Raw genomic sequence first — 24,679 nt, 5'->3', positions numbered from 1 at the left:
CCTCCGCTGCAGCCCGAGAGACCTCCACCAATTGGGCCACCAACAAACAATTGGTCTCCTGATGTGCTTTTTACTCTCTATTTGTGCAGCACTAGTTTGATGCTGTGCAGCATTGGCAACTATCAGCTGCTTCAGGTCCTCTTCCATTTTGCTGCCACTCGATACACTGGCCCTTTAAATCACTGCTCCAGTTTTCGCTGCTTAATCTGCCCGCATTCTCCACCAAAATGTGGTATTTTACTGGGGGTTGCTCATGGTAACGGGATGCTTACAGGGCAGATTAGAGGCAGCAGACTCCAAAAGTCCAAAATAACAACAGTTTTTTTTTATTTGTTTAGGCAGTTGTTACAGCACACTCCACAGCTTCACAACAAAACAATAAACAGTATCCCAGGCTGGGTCTCAGTCTACCTCACTTAGGTGCCTTCTCTTACTAACACATTCACTATATCAGTATTGTTCCACTCACTCAGTTTAAGTCTTGTTTGCCCACTGGCTTTTCTGGAGCTCTGTCTCCTTTTCCTGCAGCCTGGAACAGACTTTGGCTCGTTTCCCAGCCTGGAAAACACTTCCTCTTAACCTGGAACACTCTGACTCTCTCTCAGCCTGGAACACTCTGGCTCTCTCTTCAGCCTGGAACACTCTGGCTTTCTTTCAGCCTGGAATCCAGTCTGTCTCTCTCTTAGCCTGGAATCCACTCTGGCTCCCTTCTCAGCCTCTTGCTGATCACTTCCTTCAGCATCTTGCTAATCAATTCCCTTCAGCCTTTTGCTGATCAATACCCTTCAGCATCTTGCTGATCAAATTCCACTCTTCCTTGCACCTGAGTGCAGGTGCATATAAGCCAAATCAGGGTTGGGTTGGGCTAAGGAGCCCACCCTTTCACTCCCTTGGCCCGCTCCAGGGCCCTAAAGTCCCTGGCTTACCTTCTAAAAACCTATTAACACTTCCTCACTTTCATTTACCTGGAGCCTTTAATACACTTTTCCTGCCATTTTGGGGCACACTGTCACAACACACACACACACACATAAAAATATTTATGATAAATATATAAATACATATAAATATAGTATGAAAATATGAAAAGATATATATTTATAAATATATGTCTTTTCATATTGTTACACAATATTTATATGTATTTATATATAATATATATATTTATATACTAACTGATTACTGGGCGTTGCCTGGGTATTTATTTAATACAATCCTATATTAAAGTCCAAAAAAAAGGATGTAAAAATATAAGAAAAAGGCACACCTTGCTGAGCAATACATACACACATACATGCAAATATACCTCTGACATATACCACAGAGCTGCACAAAGATCAGTGGTGCACTCACATGAGTCCGTGTGATTTGTCTAGCAAGTTTGGTTTAAATGTCTCGATACACACACACACACACACAAATATTTATTTATATATATTTATAACACACACATATATACATACATCCAAATATAGCTCTGACATGTAGCACAGCGCTGTACAAAGATCAGCGGTGCACTCACATGAGTCTCAGTCATATGTCTAGCAAGTTTACTTGAAATGTCTCCATGTGTTTCCTAGTGATGACATACACACATACATACATCCAAATATAGCTCTGACATATAGCACAGCGCTGTACAAAGATCAGCTGTGTAATCACATGAGTCTCAGTCATATGTCTAGCAAGTTTGGTTTAAATGTCTCCATATGTTTCCGAGTGATGGTGAAACATAGCAAGTTTGGTTGAAATGTGTCGATGCAGTTCATTCAAATAAAGCTCTGACATATAGCACAGCGCTGTACAAAGATGACAGGTGCACTCACAGGAGTTTCAATCATATGGCTGGGTCTACATAGACTGTTACAAAAACGCATGTCAACGTTTCTGCCACGTTTATATGCATTTTTATGCATTTTTACAAGCAATTTTAAGCTTTTCAAGAAAGCTTCTATTGAAAACAATGGGGGCTTTGTGAAGGGGTACATAAAACCCCTATTCATTCCCTGAAGGGGTAAAAAGTAAGTTTAAAAATAAAAGAGGAGATTTTAATGTTAAAGTAATTTATTAAATGTGTGTGTTTAGTGTAACTTTTATTTTTTTTACAGCTTATCCCCTAACGAAAGGATGATTCCCACGGCTGCATTCATGTCATGAGCACAGCTGTGGGACTCCTGACAGTGTGGGGTCCCCAGGCACTAGGGGTTAAATGAGGACAAGTCTCCCCATTCACCTCTAGCGCGCCATTAATGAATGGGCAGAGGGAACCCTGATGACGGCTCAAGCATCATCAGGGATCCCCTTTGCTCAGCCAATCATGGAGCACTAGACTTGAATGGGGAGATTTGTTCCCATTCACCTCTTGTGCTGAACCAATGAACAGGGGAAACCCTCATGACGGCTCAAGCATCATCAGGGATCCCCTTTGCACAGCCAATCACGGAGCACTAGAGGTGAATGGGGAGACTTGTCCTCATTTAACCCCTAGTGCCCAGGGATCCCCACTGCTAGGAGTCCCACGGCTGTTCTCATGACATGAATGCAGCCTTGGGAATCATCCTTTCATTGGGGGATAACCTGTAAAAAAAAAAAAAATTTATATAGGGGACATTTTTTGTTTTATTTAAATATATTTATGTTTAATCCCCCGACGAATTGTTCCTTTTATTTACTTTTTATTGGATGGATAGCTGTTCACTGGTGTACAAATCTAAAGGATTATATCAATAAATGATTATGGAATGTCCAACTGAAAAAAAAAGACTGCGCACCTCTCATATACAGACAAATTTGTAGCAGTTGTGCACATAAGGTTATGTAATATATAAGGATGTTGTCTACCTTGCTTTTTCCTTTGTCTTTTTCCTCTTGGAAGAGGAGGAGGAAGAGGGGGTGGGGGCTCTTGTTTTTGGTGTGTTATCCTAATCTATGTTGCTACATTTCATACTTTGCTTACCATTTAGCACAAAAGCTGCTTTTGTTTTTTAAACTTTGAATGTTTCAATGTCCATTTTGCAAAAAAGTAGTCAATGTTAATGCTACGTTATTGTGTTTGTAGCCTTATTGTTTCATTACAATAATATGTTTTTAACACCACCTTTAAATGTTTGTTCTGCTTAAATATTTTCTAATCCAGTTTTCCACCCTTGATAGGTCCAAATTGGTTTTGTAAGTATTTTTGAATGCAATATTTCTTGGGCCATTTTTGAACTATTTTGGCTTTGTATGGAAGTGTGGGTTTACATGTTTGGTATTTGTGTTTGTTTTTTTTTTTTGTTTTTTTTTATTTTGTCATGTACATTTGGTGGTGTCTGTGTGGTCCCTATATTTTAATGTGACATTTTAGAAAATGTGTTTATTTTTTATAAAGTTGTTTTAAAAATGTTGTAGTATTTGTTTTTTTTGTTGTTGTTTGTTTTTATGTGATCTCCCTTACAATCTCCCAGGATCTTTTAACCTTCGGTGATCCACCAGACCTACAATTTACAAGTAAATTGTGATTGTTTTTAAGCATTACCTTTTTAATGAATTGTTGAAAGGCTAAAAACAGCACAGTTGTCTTAATAAAACTCAGGTGGTGTGAGGCGCATTGTTGTGCCCCAAAGCTCAGATGTTTGATGCACATTGTTGTGCGCCTGTGCAGACCCGTTATGTGCACATGAACTGTGTTCCATCACTTGAAAATGCGCCGGACACTTTTTCAGAGAAAGATCATCCTTCCGTATAAGTTTTTCTTTTTATGTGTATATTGTTTGTTTTGCTTCATGTGCACTCATGTATGTATGCATTTATATGTGTTTACATATACATATAAAAGAGAAATTTTAGGAAGAAATAGGCAAAGAGGTTTTTTTTTTGCATATTGCTTAACATGCTTCAAATTGAAAAGATTGCCTATTTGTTCCTATGATTTCTGATGTCATGGTGTTGGCTCAAAGCAACATTCATGAATAATATTGTTTCTGGTTAAGAGAGGAATCCACCTTTATGTTCTTCCACTAACAAGCTGAGGTGAGTAAGTAAATATATAGTGGGCCAAGGTCTAAAATGGCATTCAACCTGCAAAAACACCCTGAAAGACTGTAAAATCAAGGAAATATGTTTGGCATAAAGTGTATTTGTCCCTGGAAGTTTTATCTACTAGTACAATTTGAATTGTGTAAACACCTAAATAATGCATACAATCCAGTATTTATTGAGCAAAATTAAGAAGTGGAAACCATGCATACATTTGTACTATTTTTTTGTGGATAAAATGACAAAACATTGCTGAAGAATTGATAAACAACAGAAACCCTAATTGGAAACCAGGCACAAAAACATTGCAGCAACAGATGAAGCTAACGATAATGAAGATTACAAAAAGTCAATGCATACCATCCAGGCAAACTTACTTGATTATTCAACCCCCCCACACACACACACAAACACACACAAACCAGTCCAGTTAAAATAGTAAAAATAAAAATGCATACATATTTATATTCATTTAAATCTATTTTGACATACACACACAAGTGAAATCACTAAATGTTCCTTGATACATGTATTAAAACATCTTTGGCAACAATTTTTTTTTTTCAAATACAGTATTTGATTTCTATAAAGCCAAACTATAATGAAAATTGAATCAGATCCAAAATGCTTTTGAACATTTTTTTTTTACATTCATACTATTGTGTGATGAGATGACATATTATAAAGTGCTAGTTAGTATATATACAGCTTGATATGAATTTGTTTGTAGTGTTGCAACCAGTGCAAATAATGTATTTTAAAACATCAATTTCAGCCAATATAACTATAAATCAAGCAATTTTCTGAATTAGTATAATGTAATTTAAAAATGTAGCACTTACCAAAAAAAATATCAAGCACTAAAGATTCAAATTGACCTGTAATGGACTGTAGGTGCACACGAACAGGAACCAGGTGAGCGCTAATTATTTGCTATGACATCATCATTGACAGAGCTTAACAGAACCACCTCAATCGGGGAGCTGAAAATTATTCACCCATATTGGCGAATTCTCAACCCCTACTACTCATTTATCAATGCTGTAAGCCCGCAGGCGAGTGCATTAGCAATCGGCAGGGGCTCACGGTAATGCGCCGTGTCCAGCAGAGCGTATATTCACGTTAGGAGCTTATGCACATTCGTTTGATAAATCAGCCCTAATGTGTCAACTATAAATTCTGCATCAGATGAAAATGTGCCAAGATCTGGGGCCACCCGTGCTAACTTTGAGGTTATCCAAAAAGTTGATGATTTTCGAAATACACAATATTTCACCTCTTGTACCTACTGCCATTCTGTTATTTTGGGTCGTGAAAGACCTTGGGAAATTGCCAATTTTGGCAGGTTCATAATGAAACATTTTTTGCAGCTGTTCATTACTGTGTCACAGCTGCAAGGTTACAGCTTTTTGTTCTCAACACAGTACAATAGCTCCAGTTGAAAAAAGGCACAGATCTGGTGATACACAATGTGACTGATGTAATGAAAGTCTTCCTTGTGGGCTTCTAAGGAGTGGGATAGCCCTATGACTGTTCCATGAGCTCCAAAGTAGAGCAAATATGAACTGAGCTACAGCATTACTCCTGAGTGGCCTTATTATTGGAAGTTAGTAAATTGGGACCCCAGTTGCATGTTGCAACAACATGAGACATATAATTCTGCAGCTATGTTAATGCAGTCCTATGAGTTTAGCTTTAAAATTATTAATTTGTATCTTTTAACTTTTAGAATTTTTATACTTTGTGAGTTTTGGAAGCTTGTTTGTTTTTGTAAGCAATAGAAATTACAAACTTTTTTTTAAAGATTTCCAATACATAGTGTTTCTGACTCTGCAGAGTGCTCTAAAGTCTTCTGACATCCCTCTAAGAGGAATAAAAAAAAGGAGAAAAAAATATCCCCACAGAGTGCTAGACATCAATAACCGTTCATTAGCACTGGCAATGCCTCTGTTGGGTGGCTAGTAATGCACAGTGCAAATATAGCATCAGGAAGAAATTAAGTTTCCTAATAATGATACACAAATAAGCTGTTGCTTGCTTCAAAATTTTTTGGACAGTCTGGTTTCCCAAAACAACTATAGCAGTCTAATAAATAGTGTTGGTTTCTCTTTATGTTTCCAAAATTAATTATGTGTTCAGCTTTCTTTTGGGATTTTAACATTTGTAGTCTGTTTAAATGCTAACTTTATGCAGACCATAGTTTCATCAACAAAAAAGTATAGTTTCACATAGGTTAAAATATGTTATCTTTATTTACAGTCAATAAAAACTAAACATAGAATGCATATAACAAACAACCTCCACTTATAGTAGCCATAACCAGTACAGATGTAACAAATACACCAATCATAGATGGCCCACTCTCCAGGCTCTGGCTTGTGCTTATGATTAACTCCATATAATTACATATCTGGTCCTCAAAGCCTATCTTACTTGTTGCATTTCATAGCTATTATTGCTGCTTTCATAAGTAGGTGAGAGAAAAATATCAATGAATATTGAAGCACAAATATTTCAATTAATAAAGTACAATAAAATTACATCCTTCTTATGGTAGTTATCATATCTTGTACTTACAACTATACTGAGAATCGCTGAATACATTCAATTCATATAAAAACATATTTTCCCATCTAAGCTTTCCTCCCCCAACTCCAAGAGGGGGTATCACCAACCTTCCTACACAAGGAATGCGAAAGGAGATATCATGCAACTGGGTATCCAAGAAGACAGGGATAGGACTCAATTAGTCCAAACACCAGAGTCCTAAAATATACTGTATATATGAAAAAAAAATGCATACCCAGTAGTGGGATATAGGATTTGTAGGAGAAAATAAAGAAAGCAAGGAAAGAGATGAAGGAAGAAAGAGGGTAGAGAGAAAACTTGCACAAATTCCCATACTATATGTTATTTTAAACAGTTTTAAACATCTCTCCCAAATGTTTTTATTATATGCAAGTATATTTTTATTTTTTAGCCAAATGGTATTCCAGTCTGGAAAAAATATTCATACTATAAATAATATACAGTGGGCTGAAAGGTTTAATTTTATATTTGTAAAACATAACATTCATACTCATAGGTAGGTTAATGTGACCTGAGGATGTAAGTGAAGTGTATCTTGTCATTTCTCCTTTACAAACTGATGGTTTGTAAAAAATGTGTTTTCTCTGGTATGTAACAAATGCAGGCAGTGTTCTTTCATACTGTTTACAGTTTTTGTCAAAACATTTTCTCCTTGTGTGACTGCAGTGCTTGGTGCTCACTAGTACGTGTATTTATTGTGTGCAGACAAAGGATTATTATTTGTTGTATATTGTTGACTCAACTCATTACTTATTATTGGTACTTGTAAACTTTCCATTATTCTGAGTGTTTTAGACTTTTTTTTCTGTGTATGTTTTCATTTAAACTAAAACATTAGTGTTTAATTATTTGGAAATACATCTTAATGGTGGTTGTGTACTAAGTGAATAAAGTAGGACATGTGTAGGGATAGGATTGCATGCATTTAACAATAGCTCCAGCTTATCAGAGCAAGAACTGATATCACCATTGGAAGCACTTTCCATTCCGTTGTGCTGTCACAAATTACTTGCTGAGATTGCTTATAGCAGCTGGGCAGCTTCCTTTCCAGTTTGCTCCTTGGAGATTGGTGACAATTTAGGAAAAAGGATTGAAATGTGTAAAAGGGTTTTGCCTTAAAGTAAACCCATGCTCAGGTAATTTCGATGTATTAGTTACTAGATTATCAGTTTTTTAAAGTGATCTAGATGCTATTGAAATTTGATTGAACCCTTTCATACCTGCTGTTCATGTTACTGAGGTCAACTTCAAATCTAAGAACTCTGCAGGGAAACCAACCTTTTCCAAGAGTTCCCAACAGCTCTCACAGATTCCTGCCACTGACTTCCACTAATAATAAAATGTCGCAGTGATGTGGAGGTCAGAAGGAGTAAGCCACATAAGATGTAGGGAATGTAGTGGATAGGAGACCAGTTCTTCAAAAGATTTGAGGCCCCTTTGGACTTTCTCGGGATCATAGTAGGCAGTAGGACATGCGCGTTTGCACTTTATTGAAAGGAAAAATACCTATATGAAAAAGTTCAATGGAAGGTTCTTTGGCTCAGACTTTGGCACTTCACCTTACCAACTGCCCTTTCAATGTCCCGTGAATGTGCCTCAGTTGTCAGTAAGGGCACTGTCACTGGGCATATAGTGGAGAGATTTCTAGTTAAGAAAGTAAAGCATCTTCTGGTATTTGCTCTTAGACAGGACATTAAAAAAATTAAAATTAAATCATAGCTCAAATTTGAACAGTTAGTATCCCATACTGTAAGTATATTTTTCAAAGTACTGTCAGTGCCAATGATTGTGCTGTAGACCCATCAACTGGAACAAGAGCGAGCAGCAGGTGATTTATGACTGCTGTTGGAGAGGCATACTTGCCATCACTAGCCATGCAAATCACTACAGATAAGCAGAACGTTAACCTGGCATTATACTTTTCACACTGATTATAGGAAACTACCCTATAATTAAAACATATAATAATCATCTTACTGGTTATTTGAATGTGTGGGCAGAATGACATATCCTTGCTAGTTAATCATGAGGGGAAAATTGTAAAATGTTCACCTTTCTTCCAGTCTGTTATGAGTCAAAATAAGATTAGGGAAAGAGTGGTAGTAATTACTATACCATCCTACACTGTTCTTCTACAATTCTTCCAGTTATTTCTTTTTCCTGATTGTAACTATTTTTTGCAGCCCTGATTACATGTATAATTAAGTGTCTGACTTTGATTAGATTTATATGAATAAGAAAAGATTTGACACATGTTGCCACTGGCAAGTTGATAAATATGAATATTCAGTGTACATACTTACAGTTTGAAAAATTATTTAAATATTTTTTTTGTAAAATTCATAAAGTACCAATATTAAAATGTACATATTGTTTGTCTGAATAATATCACAATTCCCTGTGTTTAGAAACAGAATTTGCATATTATGGGTCAGCCTATGTGGAAATTTGGATGATAAATTTAAAATTCCCCTGGGATTCTGCTGTTAAATGATAAATAAAGTGCTTGTCTATATGAAGTAAGAAAAATTTAATCTCTCATTTATAATTTACATACTAATAAAATAGAGCAAAGAGTAACAGAACAAGACAATAAACACAACTAAAAATCTGAAATAGCTTTTTATTGTTCTTACAAGTCTATATTTTGCAAAGGTAAAGTAAAATCTATGTAGTTGCCTTGCGTAATGTATTCTGCATTGACATGGCTGTGTGTATTGCATTAGTACTATATATTAGGCTGTGATCAGATCTTAGAATTATATTAAAAGCTTAAATATGAGATAGGCAGTTTTGGAATGACACTGTTCACTATTGTAAGATGTGTAGAAATCATTCTATTCAAGTCAATTGTAGTATATAAAACATGCTGCAGGTATTTTTTTGTACTTTTTGAGATTGGGTTACAGACTATCCTGACTGTTCAGGCACCCAGGGACAACCATGGCTTAATCTCAAAGGGACAGGTTTGAAAAGATATATTCAGTTGGGGGTGAGTTGTGTCCTTACTGTCTCCCCCCGTGCCCCCACCAACTTCTTGTCTAGGCTCCAGAATATGTGATATGTACCACTAATGGATAAGGAAATGTGTGGACTTACTCTTGGTGCACCTGTACACCAGGAATTGGATTTCTGGTGGAACTTTCAGAGCTAAATTTGCCAGATATGGAACTTGTCAGTATGGAGTCGGTGCAGCTATCTCCTGTAAGAATCTGATTCCTTTGTGAAGACTAGTGCCTGAATCAGAAAATAATGTTGCAGTGGATGCCTCTTTGGTCAGAGCTTCATCCAGTGTGCAGTTTTTAGATTGTTTTGAAGGATTTGCAACACTGAGGTATGCCCTGTGTGTTATCCTGATAGGCTGAATGGCACAACATAGGCATGTGCAAGCGTTGTAGACTTTTTTCTGACGCACCAGGCTGGTTGACCCTGCACTTTTTTGGATAACAATGATATATCTGGGTATTTCACGTCTGCTGTCACTAAGCCCTAGAAATATGTTCTCAGTTAAATGACCAGCTAAATATGTTTAGCTGGTCATATGTTCTCAGTTAAATGACCAGTTTTTATTTTACATGACATGTTGTTTTACAAGTTTACAATGTTTTCCACACATATTAGCCTGGTAATGATTGCTGCCATAAAGTTTATGCTTGGAGTTATCTATAGAGTATGCAGCCCAAGAAGTTTTAGATCTTAGCAGCATACCCTCAAGGTAAAATATAGTATACCATTCAAATTCAATAGACTGATACAAAATTATTAGTGTGGTAATAATTATCAGAATTTATTGCAAAGGTTTATATCTGATGGCAACCTTATAAACAATAGAAGTTATCATATTTGCAGAGCTAAACAATGTGCTAAATTTTGAATAGAGTTTTAACCACTGTTCCTCCTGCACTATGGGCCCTATTTATAAAAAAAGTATTTTGACATTCCCTCAAACATTCCCTTGTGGGAATGTCTTCCAGGCCCCTGTCTTTGAATGGCAGTAATTGCTTCCCATGAGGGATTTTTTGAGGGAATGTCAGATTTGTCCCAATTGGGGAGATATTTATTAATTTATTTTCCTAGTGACAGGGGCTTAAAGTACAGATAGTATGGTAAAAAACGTGTAAAATCTCTCCAGTAATGAGAAACACGGCAACCAACACAATTTAAATTGGGGAAAAGTTAAAACCAGTATCAGGTTTTTATAAACATTTTTGATCTTGTTCATAGTAAGATAGTGGAATCACACTTATGTCATGTTCATTGTTTTCTTAGAATGTAACGAACAATGTTCAAAGCTTAAAAAACTTGGGCCCTTAGGTTTCTAATTAACACTACTGTTTGTTACAACAATACAAAAAACCAATAACAAAATATTTTTTTTTGTTTTTTGATGTTTTTTTAGATTGACACACAGTGTATACCAAATGAATATTTCTACCTGGATCCATATATTTAACGGTGTTTAATCCTCTTCTTTCCGATTAATTTGTCTGTTAGTCAGACCATAGTACTGCTGGGCAAATGCCCATTTTAAAACACTTCTGACAGATTCTCTTGCCAGATAGCACAAACCCTGTGCCTTATCAGAAGGCCCTCTATGAAAATGAATTGTCAGGAAAACTTATATCCGTGATCTCAGGAGGCTTTGGAAAATTATTTTTTTTTTTTTAGCCCTTAGAACCAATTCCTGAAGCTAATATAAATCTCATCTATACAAAATATTCCTAATATGTGGGTCTGTTTAAACCTAAATTCACATTATTATTTCTCAAGTTATTTATCCTTCCTTGGCTGAAGAGACCTATAAATATGAAAATAGTGATCACATGACATGAAGCTTCTGGACACTGCAATAGTATTATATCCTATTTTCTCATGAGCAGTGTGGTATGCTTAATCTATCTATAAAGGAAAGTCTGCCGCCCGAGACTGAGCTTTTTATGGTTAGCTAAGCTCTCTCTCTGGCAGAAGCCTATCTTAAGGTAAAATGTATGATTACATTCAGAAGTATCATAAAAGACCCTTCCATGTTTTGCAGAGATTACTATATATCTGAAATCCTGAAAGTGGCTATAAAACTATTTAAGTCATGCCTTGAAAGTGAAAAAAATGTTATAGAACTTTGCTTTATAGACCTAATTACAATTTTTATACTTTTCAGTTGATTATTTTTTATCTAAATATGGTGGGTTTAATGAATAAAATAGTACACCAAGTGGTGTCTTAGGTAACCCATGGCAATTTATCTTAATTTAATATTTTACTGATACAACTACATTGAATTAAGATTTGATTGTCTGCTCTAAGCTACAAATCTATAGACTAAACTTTATATAAAATATTCCAAAAGCAAAAGCACAATAAGTATTTGAAAACATTGCTTCTTTAAAGTGGACCTCTACATATCAGTTAAAACAATAACTTTGCTTTTAGTTATGCAGCCTTTTATATGACGTGGCCAGCATACTCAGCAGTTTTAATACTACTACCTCTGGTTCTGCTCTAACCTTTACATGGTTTTGTACCAAACTGCCTTATGATGTATATAGGTCGACTAGATTGTGTAGTCCCTGCACATGCGTAGTGCTCACCTTAGTAGTGATCTTAGTGAACTCATTGTTTTTACCAATGCTGAATGCCTAAATTCAGAATGGAGTGTCCTGATTTGACAGCTTTATCTACTTCCCTCCATGGAAAAGAACTAAAATACCAGTAAATTGTATTATTCATTATTTGAAAATACGCTAAGAGTTTAGGACATGTACTCGCATAAGGATTTTCTTACCTTAAAATACTATTTTTAAGTCTATTGGTAAAAGAGGGTTTGTACCAATTTATTACATTCTAGTGAGGTATGATGAGTTCATAAGTGATGAGGATTTGGAGGACATGTATTTGACTATCATATCTCTGACAAGCTGCCAATCAATTGAGTCAATTAGCTACTTTTTTTCAGGCGGACAATACACAGAGAGTCTGATTTATTAAGTCTCTCCAAGACTGGATAAGATAGAATATCATTGGTGAACCTGGGTGATCAAGGAAACCTGCAATGAATTTGTTCTAGGATTAATTGCATTTGTCAAATAGCAATGATTTTAGTTAATCCATTCTGGGCTTGCTGGATCACCTGGGTTCACTTATGATGGTCCATATTCTCCAGGCTCAGAGAGCTTTAGTAAATCAGACCCAAAGTTTGTAATGTTATTTAAAATTTGAAACTGTAGTTGGCCTTTAAACCTTTAGTAACATACTGTCTTTAATAAGTAAAGAATACTACTGTACTAGTTCTAAAATATCTATAATTTTTGGATGAAGTGCTTCTCCAGGCTCACTCCAGTGAGAGCCACATAGGTTGGTCTCAAAAGTTTAAGATTTATCTTTGTATTCCAGTTAGGATATCATTCATTCATTCAACATAGATCATATTACTACATAGCTAGGTTTTTTTTTGTGGACAACACTGGGGAAAATCTGGACCGGGAATTTCTCTAGTAAAGGTAAACAGATAAGCCCTTCCATTACTGCTTATTTATCTATGCATTCAAGACCATTATTGTGTTTTTTTTTTGTACTGCCATATAAGCCCACTATAGGCCCATAAGTCAGAAATGTCCACATTAACTAATATAAAAAAAAAAGATTGGGCATGCAGTTCATTTGACATAAATTAAAACTTTTTATTGGTTCTTATTTTTTCCGTAACCAAAGTATGAATTTTATTCAGTGTCTTTGGATAATAAACAACTGAATTGCTTGAACCTATAATAATTTTACTTTGAATAATGGAACTTATTTATTTGTCATTGTTTATTAGGGGACTGTAGGCTGAACACAATATTTAGTATTAATCTGCAGAAAATATATGATTTTGAACCTGCTAAAAGGCTACGTACATATTAAGAAGCATCAGTTCTACGCAGCTTAACCCAAGGGAAATGATACTGTCTAACATCCATCAGCAGGTGGAGAAAGACCTCTGCTCATCTTTATATAAAACAAAGGTGGTTTTTTTATAAAACTTTTTTAGTTTAAATTTTCAAGAAAACAGGCATATAAACAAGATACAATACAGGATAAAACATCAAGATCAAAAAACATGTTGTGCAAGGGAGCTATAGGGCCCAATATCGACCTCCGCCCTATCATAACCAGTATGAACACAGTACAAATTGCTACAGGAGAATACCACACATGAATATAGGTAAAATAAAGTTCATGTGCAATGGAGCCCAAAATCCCAGGTAAGGCCCTAAAGAAGTCCCTGGGCCCCCAGAAGTTTCTTGTATTTCTCTGTTTCCTGAAACATAATCCAGACAGACCAGGTCGCCGTGAGTTTCTCCTGTCTACCATAAATCTCAGCTGTGAGGTCCCCCATATTTTTAATCTCATTTACTTTGCAGATCCCTAAGTCCACTGAGGGCGGGGTGGGGTTCCTCCACAATCTAGGAATACACACTTTAGCGGCTGTCACCAAATGTTTCACCAATTAGTTTTTATAAGCCTTCTGGGGCCAATCATGTAAGTGTAAAAAGAAAAAAAAAAGGCCAGGTCATCCAAGAACATGTCTAACTGTCATCTGGCAGAGGTCCCTAACTGTCCCTCAGAATGGTCAGAGAATCGGGCAGTCCCAGAATACATGGAGCATCGTCCCTTTGTCTCCACCACATCACCAACACAACTCGGACTTCGAGGGGAAAATAGAATGCATCCTCACAGGGGTTCTATACCATCGTATAAGTGCTTTATATCCTGTTTCCTAAAGGTCACAGTTAATCGACCCCCTATGAGTCATGGCAATAACCTGCTCCTGCTGTGAAGGTGTAGATTGTAGGTGAAGGTCTCTCTCCCAGGGCTTCAGAAATACAGGAGTTGAATACTACGGAGCCTCAATGAGCAGGGAATAGATGCGAGATAATGCATGTCTCACATTCAATTTTCCCACACAGACCCTTTCAAATTATGTGAGTTGTCTCAAAGAACCTGGGGAATGTGGCAGGAACCTAAGAAAATGAGAGACCTGATCCGCCCTTCAGAAATCAAGTTGAAATGGCAAGGAGACATCTTTTAGCTCCTCATGTATGACCCATGGGCAGTTGCCCAGAACCAGAGGACTAGGCCCAGGTGAAATATTTCTATGTGCTAGGTACCTCTCCCAAATCACGAGTGTGACCCACAAAAGAGGATGCACCTTACCTGATGTCCCAGGGTTGGTATCCACAGGAGACATTTCAGGGGCACTTTACTGAATCTCCGCTGTAAGCACACCCACTGTTTCAGATCAGCCTGAGTACACCAATCCAACTCTCAAATCAGATGGGATGCTGCATAATAGAGAAGGAGACCTTCCCTTTTGTGCCAGAATAGCATTTTCCTACTGAGACGGGGTCCCCGCCCCCTCCATATAAATTTAAATATCTTGTAATGTAAACGTTTGAAAAAAGAGTGCGGTATATGTATGGGCAATGCTTGAAACAAATACAATATCCTAGGCAGTATCTTTATCTTTACAATCTGAACCCTTCCCAACCATGAGTTTAACCCATTGCTCCAGATGCTCTCCAACCCTTTGCAGAAGAGGCTGAAAATTCAAGGGGAACAAGCTCCCTAAATTTTCTGATATTCTAACCCCTATGTATTGAATTGCAACTGATTCCCACTTGAACTTGAAATTCAGTGCTAGTAGATGAATCGTGGAGGGTTGTAGAGTTAGATTCAAGGCTGCACATTTAAAATATTTGATCTGGAAATTAAATAAACCCCCATATTCTTTTAGGGTTTGCATTAGGTTGGGCAGGGAGACCATAGGGTTAATTACCGCAAAAACCGACAAATCCTACCTGGTCAGGGTGAATAATTTTTATAATGACAGATTGGATTCTGGAGGCCAAAATTTTGGTAAATAACTTTTAGATCCTGGTTTAATAAGCATATAGGTCTATAGCTCTAACATATTGCGGGATCTTTCCCTTCTTTGGGGATGACCCAGATGTGAGCACTGAGAGATTCTGGCGAAAACCTTCCAGCTGTGGCCAGTGAGTTAAAGGCGTTCAGGAAATGTGGCACCAGCTACTCATTGAATTTCTTAAGGCAGAAATCTCCTTTTTACCACCTCACCTTTATCCCCTTTAATCCCTCTGATCACCGTCTTATGGGCTTTGCAGATCACCATTGTACTCACATCTGGGGTATTATTTCTGCAAAATAACATGCCAACTCTTTAGAAATATCTGCCTTTATCACCGGGTCCTCCAGCAGTGATGCATTAAGCCTCCAATTCCATGTTTTGGCCAGCACATGGTGCAGAGCAATTTGGAGGAATACCAGAGCATGATCCAACAGAGTTAATGTACCTATTTCACAATCAACTACCTGAATCAAATCTGCATGTTTCACCCAAAAATGATCTATGAGAAATTATGACTGGTGTGCACTGGAGAAAAAGGTAAAATCAGCAGGGTGTAAAATCCTCTAGACATCCACCAGATGGTTTGTGTAAAAGACATTTCTTAATACAACCTTGTGCAGGCCTCTCTCAGAATGATTTGTGACATCCACCCACTAGCTTGTCAAGTACATGTGCCAGAAAAGAAGCCTGGGTAGTATTTGAGGCATAGGCAGTAGCCAGGGTCACCAATTGATCAGTTGTCCTTTCACAAAAATAAAGCAGCCCCCTTCACACACATAACCTCCCTCAGACTCCATGAGAAGAAGTGGCCAATCAAGATGCACACCCCTTTCGTCCTGGAATCCCCAGAGCAACTGTGGTAACTCACAGGAATTCTATGATTCCACATTTTAGGTATCTTCTCCCTTTTAAAGTGCGTCTCCTGTACAAACGCTACATGTACACTGTGCCTATGTAGCTCTTCCAACAGATCAGAGCATTTTTCGGGTATGTTCAGACCCTTGACATTTAAAGTAACAACCTTGATCTTGTCCAACATTGGAGAACACAGGATTCAAAACCAGCCTGTAAACAATTTAAAGTGCAACACTGATCATGTATCAAACACAATCGGGGGGGAAGGTTGTTTTATACACTCATCAATGCACAGTCATATCTGTGTGGTAGCCAGAGTTTTTTGGCTCTTGTTGTTTGTTTTTATTAAAGGGATCGGCATGCAATAATGTGAACATGTTGGGCATAAAGCTAGGTAGAATTCATGCCCATTGACATTAAGCCTAAGCAAAATGCCTACCCCATGTTTAATTAAACTTTATTTCTATTATTACTTATTTCTAGTTTTGCAGCTGTACTACCAGTGTACTGACTGCATGGAAAGGTTCTTTATTTTTATCCTGCTGCACAAAGAATGATTCATGATTTCAAGAAAAGTTTGTTTCCATAGAGATTCTACCCATGCAAGTTTTTTTTTATTGGGCTACCTCCTTTACATTACTGCCTTCTACTGCATAAATTATTTTATGTAATCCATTGGACCTAAGCACATTGGGTACTGTTATTGGTATATTTGTACTGTTCTTGATTAGTAAAATGTTCATATTACCTGAAATATTAAAAATTGCAATATGTTACTGCATTTCATGGGGCAGATGACTGTAGCAAAAAAATAGGTAGAGCTTTTGACTACAGAAGTAATTAGATTTAGCTTTCAAATTGTTTTGTTACCCATCGTATGCTACAGCAATTCAAGGAGCAGGGGACTAGAACAAAATAAAGGTACAGTTATGGGCTTTACATTTGTTTTTGTATAGTTTCAAGCTTACATTGAGATGATGACATTCAAAGCCATGTTTTTGCTTTACTCCAATGTTTGGCACTGCAGGTTCAGAATCTTTTTAGATGATAGACACATTGATCATGAGTAAGGAATGTACACTACTATTTAGAAGGTGCAGCAGTCAGAAGTACCCACTAAGTACTGAATGGTACTGACAATTTGTTGGTCAGTATTAAAAAGCCTCAAACATCTCCAATCATTGGTGAAATGCCTTAATAAAGCTTAACTAAATGGAAAAAAACAAAAACGCCCATTTATTTCTGCAGATACCTCTGGAGCTTTCCTGGATTGTGTCCCATGCCATCCTGTTATCCAGCTTCGTCTTGGAGGAAGTGCCACCATCTCTCTTCTTTTCCTTCCTGCTTCTGCCTATGTGACCCGATCTTTCACTGTACAGTCCCGAGATTAGGTGACATAGCCTGCTGTACCTGGGGAATAAAAGAGTGCCGATCACAATGCTCATGCATCCCCCCTATTGAAGAAAAGGCTGCTTCTGTGCATGCTGGAGATGTAAAGTAAAAATTTTAGTTTAGGTCCCCATTAATTTAGTAGCCAGGAGTCAACGTTTATGGCGAAGGACAGGATGAAATGTCCTTTTTCATTGAAAGCTAGTGGTGAATTGCTTCTTAGGCGTTTGGCAGCCAAATACCTTCTCAGTTGGGGGTCAGTCCTCTTACCTTGGTAGTTACTAGTGGTGTGACCCTTAGGTTTGTGTTAAAATACTCCCATACTCCCATACATCAATTTAGTGACCCTTTGGTGGCTGGTGATGAAATATTGCCTTACTTTGATGTTCAGAGGTGAAGTGCCTACTACACTGGTCATCGGTAGTAAAGTATAGCGGTCTATGATGAAGTGCTCCCACACATTGGTGGTCAACAGTAAAGTATCTGAGTGAGTGCTGATGTGTCCCCCTTACTTCAGTGATCAGTGATTACTGGAAGCATCATTATTGGAAGACCAAAGTAAATAATTTATTTTTAATAAATTATTTTATTTTTACTGGTTTTCTGTAAAGCTTTCTGTCTTGGAGGTTGGGGGAGTAAAAAGTAAAATGAACCTTCTATTTCCATGCATGGTCTGCTTTAATTCAGGTGCAACTCTTTGTCTTTGGTCGTTGTGTGGATTAAGTCAGTGACCCAACCGAAGCAGGCATTTTGTCGCACTCCTAAAGAAACTGAAAAATCAATTTTGGTTTATGTTGCTGTTGTTCAGGGAAAAAAACACATTCCAATGTATCACCCAAAGCCTGAGTCCGGTTCCTGTGGTGACACTGATAGAGTTCCCCAATAAAATCCTTTATATCCCATTAGACGTTGTGCTGCCTTCTGATTAAAATCAAGCATTTTATTCAGAGTATAATACTTGTGTAATCAGGTAAGACAAACAAATTCCTAAAGTAACATTTGAAGTGTTTCAGAAGCTTGGTCATTTTTTTATCTGACTTTATGGCTATAAGCCATCAATGAAATGCGTCCAGCTCTGTAATACTTAAAGGAGACCATTTAAAGTGTACCTTGCACCTTTTATTTATTTATCCTTTATTACACTTACCTTTTTTAGCTGATAAACACTCTGTGTGTGTGTATGTATATACATATATATATACTTATATACTTACCCTCTCCAGCCATTCCCATGCAGCCTTCATGTCATTTTTTGCTCCTCTGCTTCAACTCATGTCTTGCCTTGCTTTTTTCTTTCTCTTCCAGTTTCCCTGAATGGGTTCACAATGGTACCCAATCTCATCATCAATCATCAGGCATTGTTCTTCAAATGTAGATAACCTTTTACCAACCTCGCTCCACATGCTGTATGCACGGGATCAGACACTTGGTCATTTACATTTGTGGAATGCCCGCTGATGATGTGATACCTGATCTTGCAGATGTGCAGATTGAGTTCAGGCGGTAGTTCCCTGTGTAGAATCCTTCAGCCTCCTGGCATTTATGTCAATGTCACCGGGATTACCTGTCAATCTTTTCACCCCAGCAAAAACCCAAAAGTAGAGGGTGTTGACACTGGTGGACTACAGAAACAGCCTCTTTCCTATACCGGACATGCATGCTGTCACACTTGATGGTGCACTAATTGACTTGCTTATGTAATTTATGCCTAAAATTGGACCTGCTTGACAGAAATTCAGGACCATGCTTGCAGTATTCCATCTTAAAAACCTTCCAGTGGAATATTTTTGGTTGTATTTTTGTACAGGGGTTGTATGGAGTTTTTGTCACTGTTTGATGAGGAGCTGGTAAATTGATGTCATCATTAGTTGTCTATAAGACTTTTAGACCATAAGATTTTCAGTATTTCTTTAGAGCTCCATACTTAAATCTTTTAAAAAGACATTTTTAAAGTTAAATGCCTTTTACAGTTTAAAGCAGTTTGTTTTTTATTGCAGTAAAATTTATCAAACACAAATTATTTGTGCCAAAAGAAAACACTAACATGCACACAACCAAGAACTAAACATGAAAAGTCAGTCAATAGAATATTGACATACAGTAGCTGTGGCTAATTGCTTTAAATCTGTAGGTCATTTACTCCTACATATGCCTACAACTTCAAATGATTTGTTTGAACTGATGTTGTCCTTATGCAACCTGCAAACACAGGTATGTGCAAAAAGCCATGAAATCCAAAAAGATAGAAAAGGACGTAAACCTAAAAATTTCTAAACTTAAAAAAAACAGACTGTAAAACATAAATAAATAGTTGACATAAGTTGGGAGCAAGGGGTTTATACAATAAAAAAGATTTATTGTAGCTTGGGGTGACAATAAACTTTGTGCGTAAAGTGCATTGTGGTAAATGAGACTGTTGATTTATACAGAGAAGGGAAAAATCTCAGTATAGCAATATATATAGTGTTATATGTTATGTTAGCATGTTACTACTTCTAGGTAGTCATTTGGGATAGTAGATTGTCAGCAAAGGACTATTGGCCTAGGGAGCAGGAAACATAATTCCAGCCCTGATACTGAGATAAAATTATAAAGCTCCCAGCGTTCACATTTTAACATAATATGCCGATGTCCAAGTTAGGAAAGGTCTCTAGTAAGGCAATCTATATTTACTGGTAATCTGCAGAAGTTAATTTTGGCCTCGAAAATTCAACTCCCCTTCTATAATTGATAAAGGACAGTGAATATTGATACAGCTATATGTCTCACTGTGCACATAGAACATGTTGTCATAGATTTGGGAAAAGCATTTGTTGAATCTTAGTTTCCTGCAGAGTTGTACACTGTACTGTGTAGTGGTTATTATATTATATCCTATAAAAATATAATTGAGTTCTTCTCCTTTCATTATTCTAGGAAACAAAGGAGATTGTGGCGATCAAGAAGTTTAAAGATAGCGAAGGTATGTATTCCACTTTACCATGTTTATCCTTTTGATACCATTTAGTAACAAATGTTGGAAACTTGTTGATGTGTTTTATAATGATTGGGTTTCACTGACTTTGAAACATAACAGCAGGTCGTCTTATGTCAGGTTTGTCTTAGGTTGGTATTTATAATATTAGACCAATTAAATCATACATATGTGAAAAATACATAGGAGGGTTATTGCATGTGTTTCTCTTACATGTCTTTAGGTTCTTGGATTGTTCAATATTTTCAGTGCCTAATGCGAAAGTTTGTATGAAACATATCTGTATCAAAGATGATTTATCAACATTTTGAACATGAAATTTTCCATAACAGTTGAAATTGGTTTAAAGTTTGTTAAAAACCAAGATCATTATTTTTTCAGTTTTCGATAGAATTGAGAATGGTTAAAGTTTGGTTGTTTAGATGTTTGATTTCCCGTTTCTTTCCAACCAAAGTAAAAGTTGTATCTGCAAAAAAATAAAAAAAAAACTTTCCTGCTGTCCACGCCTTTACTGATGCTCTGATGAATTGAAACTTTATATGCTTGACCACAAAAAAAAAAAGAGAAAAGAAGGCATGTTTTAAAACAATTCCTTAAAAAAATAAATGGAATATTACAGTTTAAAGTATACATTCCCTTCTGTAAGCAGAATGTGTGGACAGCATATGTAATGAGTGCAGATGAATGCTTGCTGTATATGTATAATTAGAAAGCTTTAAAAAAGGGAACAAAAAGGGTATCAAAATAAAAAAATATATATGTTTCAGTGTTTTGATAAACATAGTGATCCGACCCCCATATGATTTTCTTTATCCTACAATTGCATTATTCAGTGTGTAATTGCACGACATCCTATGCTTGGAGGCACAAAACAATGGCCATTAATTGCACTGTATATTTGAGTATAATTACCTTCATTAGTTGGTGGAGGTGCTGCTATAGAAAAGCAAGGACAAAAGCTGTAGCTAGATAGGTGAAAGACTAAGCAATACATAGTCAAGCAATCTTCAAATCATAACTAATGTACTTTCACTAGACTAAAATAGCACATTTTTTTTTACTTTGTAAATTATACTGTACAATGCATTCCATAAAAATAGATTATTTAGCTCTGCCAGCTTTTATTTCATGTCAGAACTATTAACATCATTTAGATGAACAATTTTATGGTTAATTAAGGTAGAGAAAATAGAACAGATTTATATAAGGACAGTTCATGGAGAATGTTGCTTTCATTTAGGTATTTACAATTGAATGTTTGTATAGCACCTGTAACTGGGCATGCAAATTCTTTATGAGCCTCCTCCCTCTGGGGAATTTAGGATCAGGAACTCTTTCCAGTTTATAATCACGATTCTTGATGATCAACAAAGTTTTATAAATATTAAATTGTATAAGCAATATAGTGAAAGGGTTGTTTAAGCCCATCCTGCACTGTACCACTCACTGATGTAAGTTAAATAATTTTCACTACCATTGGTTACAGTGTAAGTGTGGAAAGATAAAGAAAATAAGGATTTTTATTTCTCTAACATTAAATATATTCTGAATTCTGAATGGTCAGAAGGATCATGCCCCTCTCCCATTGGCTGCCTTCCTCTTCTGTTTGAAAATCATTTTAAGTGTGCACATTTTTTCCTGCTCTCTTCTCTTTGGTCACACACCTCATGAGGTGCACTTCCACCTTTTATTACTATAGTGATGGGCAGTCTCTGAGCCCAGACTGCTGTAATAATGTGTCACCAGAGGGTGGCTCCTGGGTGCAAGGGTCATTCAACCCAGCAGTGAAAGATGCTTTTTCATTTCCATGTCTGCTGGGAAATTAAATTTTTTAGCAAACATGTGGAGTTAGAATTTAAGCATTTTAAATAGTACCATTATACCAAATCCTATAATAGTACCAAATCTACCATTGTACTAGCCAACCTTTGTGACAGCAGGGCCCAGCAATACAGCACAAAATTTTGGCCCAGTACATGAACAGTCTACACCACCCTGCCACCCCCAGCAGCTCCTCCCCCCGCCAGCGCACCAGCAGGGAACTGCAGAGTAGCGTAAGAAAGCTGCCAGCTACCTGCTTTAAAGCGGCAGAGAAGTTCAAGCCCCACATACACCTTCCGCCACTCCCAGCAGCTCCCGTCCAAGCAGTGCGAGGAGAGCCGGCCATGCCCCTGCCGGCTGCGCCACCACCAGCTCCAGAGCAGTGCAAGGTTTGCCGCCGACGCCTCCACTTCCCATCACCAGTGGCCCCCAACCCACCAGCCACAGACCGGCACTAGGCCGGGGGTTGGGGACCACTGCCTGTTGTTTCAGTGCCACTGTGTGATGACCAGCACAATGACAGTTGTTTTGTTTTTAGTGCCAAAAAAACAGTTTGTTTTCAGTGCAAGGTTTTTTTTCAAGTTCTACTTGAACAATGATGACAGGTTTGCTTTACATTCTGCTAACTGTACTCTAAGTAAAGCAAATTCTGATGTTTGCTGTGATAAAGCAGATTACATTAACTTTTAAAGATCAGAAAATGTGGTCAGACGCAAACGAATGTTGTGTTAATTTGAGGTATTGCAAGATACTTCAAACGTAGCAGTGTCCTGATATGCTCATTACACTGTACTTGAAAGAAAACATGTTTATACTAAGATGCTGTTTTTGATTAATGAATAAAAATCAGTTACAAAATGTAAATTTTCTTGCATATATTCAACTCACCTAATAAACAATTTGTAATACAGTTTTAATTTAAGCCTAGAAAGTGTTTATAAATAACAACATTTATTTATAAAGTATTAAAATATTCTGAACAAACATTAAAAGCATGTTAAAACAGGCCCTCATTCACCTCTTCAGCTATAGGCATTCTGGAGAACTTATTCTTCTAAGTGCACAAAGGAGGCACTGAAATCACAACTTCTTTCCCTTTTATTTGCTATTGGGAGCAGAATCTTGGCAGTCTTCTAGTGTAAGCTCACACACCAGGCATGATTTATTAAAGCTCTCCAAGAAAATAGACTATCATGAGAGAACCTGGGTGATCCAGCAAATTCTGGAATGGATTTTTTTAAAATTCTAATGCTATTAGTTGACAAATGTTTTGAATCCTGGTCCAGATCCATTCCAGGTTTGCTGGATCACCTAGTTTCACCTATGACACTCTATCTTCTCCAGCCTTGGAGAGCTATAGTAAATTAGGCTCACTAGATGATGCATCTTAAGAGTCCCTGTTGTAATCTTCAGAGGCCAATGATTGCTTGTTTTAGATTTCATCTTTGTACAAACTAAGAGTTCCGTGGCTTGGGCACATGTACACTTAAAGGATCTCATCCACTTATGATTGGTAGATCAGCCAAAAGGAGAAAAGTATTGAGTATTTGACCTTTTGACTTTTGATGTACTTTCACCTGTGTACTAGCATAGGTCTTTGCAACTTAACATATCCATGCACCACTGATAATGTTAACTAGATTGAGCACAAACACAAATGTTATGTCCTATTTTCTCCCCAGTACATTAAAGTATGCTATGTTCAGCAGCCCAGTTATTCAGTTTTTGCACACGTTTTAATTCATAAATGTGTAGGCATCCTAAAGTGCTCCATCCTACCCTAATGGTAAACGCTCTGTCTCATGTCCCACTACCTCCCTAAATGTATGAATAGTGGAGAAGCAGGAAGGAACTATTAAGGCAGGATAGACCCTTGTAGCCATGCTTGATTATAAATATGTTTTTGTATAGGCTGGTGCTTTACTAGATCGTGAAGACAGGCACTATATAGCCTTAAAACCTTTCATATTTAAAAACAACTCAGCAGTAGCTCCCATATCATTTTTTTTCACATTAAAATATATCAACATCATTAATGTATATCAGTACTAGTGTTGGTTCGAATTCGGGTTGTCCCTATATTCGACCCGAATATGGCTGTTCGAATTCGGGTAGACCCGACCCGAAAA

At 37.0% G+C, this 24,679-nt stretch overlaps 1 protein-coding gene across 5 annotated transcripts in view; it reads left to right on the top strand.

Moving 5' to 3' along the window:
• The window catches only part of CDKL5 (cyclin dependent kinase like 5), a 184,860-nt gene that overhangs the window by 92,625 nt on the left and 67,556 nt on the right, over positions 1-24,679 (top strand). For all 5 annotated transcript variants that reach the window (XM_072427962.1, XM_072427979.1, XM_072427955.1 and 2 more), the window contains exon 5: positions 20,672-20,717. In XM_072427962.1, the coding sequence (XP_072284063.1) occupies positions 20,672-20,717 (46 nt within the window). The remainder of the gene's footprint in view (positions 1-20,671; positions 20,718-24,679) is intronic.

This window comes from Pyxicephalus adspersus, chromosome 1, assembly GCF_032062135.1.
Source record: "Pyxicephalus adspersus chromosome 1, UCB_Pads_2.0, whole genome shotgun sequence".
Classification (NCBI taxonomy): domain Eukaryota; kingdom Metazoa; phylum Chordata; class Amphibia; order Anura; family Pyxicephalidae; genus Pyxicephalus; species Pyxicephalus adspersus.
Note: the sequence above shows the minus strand (reverse complement) of the source record. Positions and strands in the feature narration are given on the sequence as shown.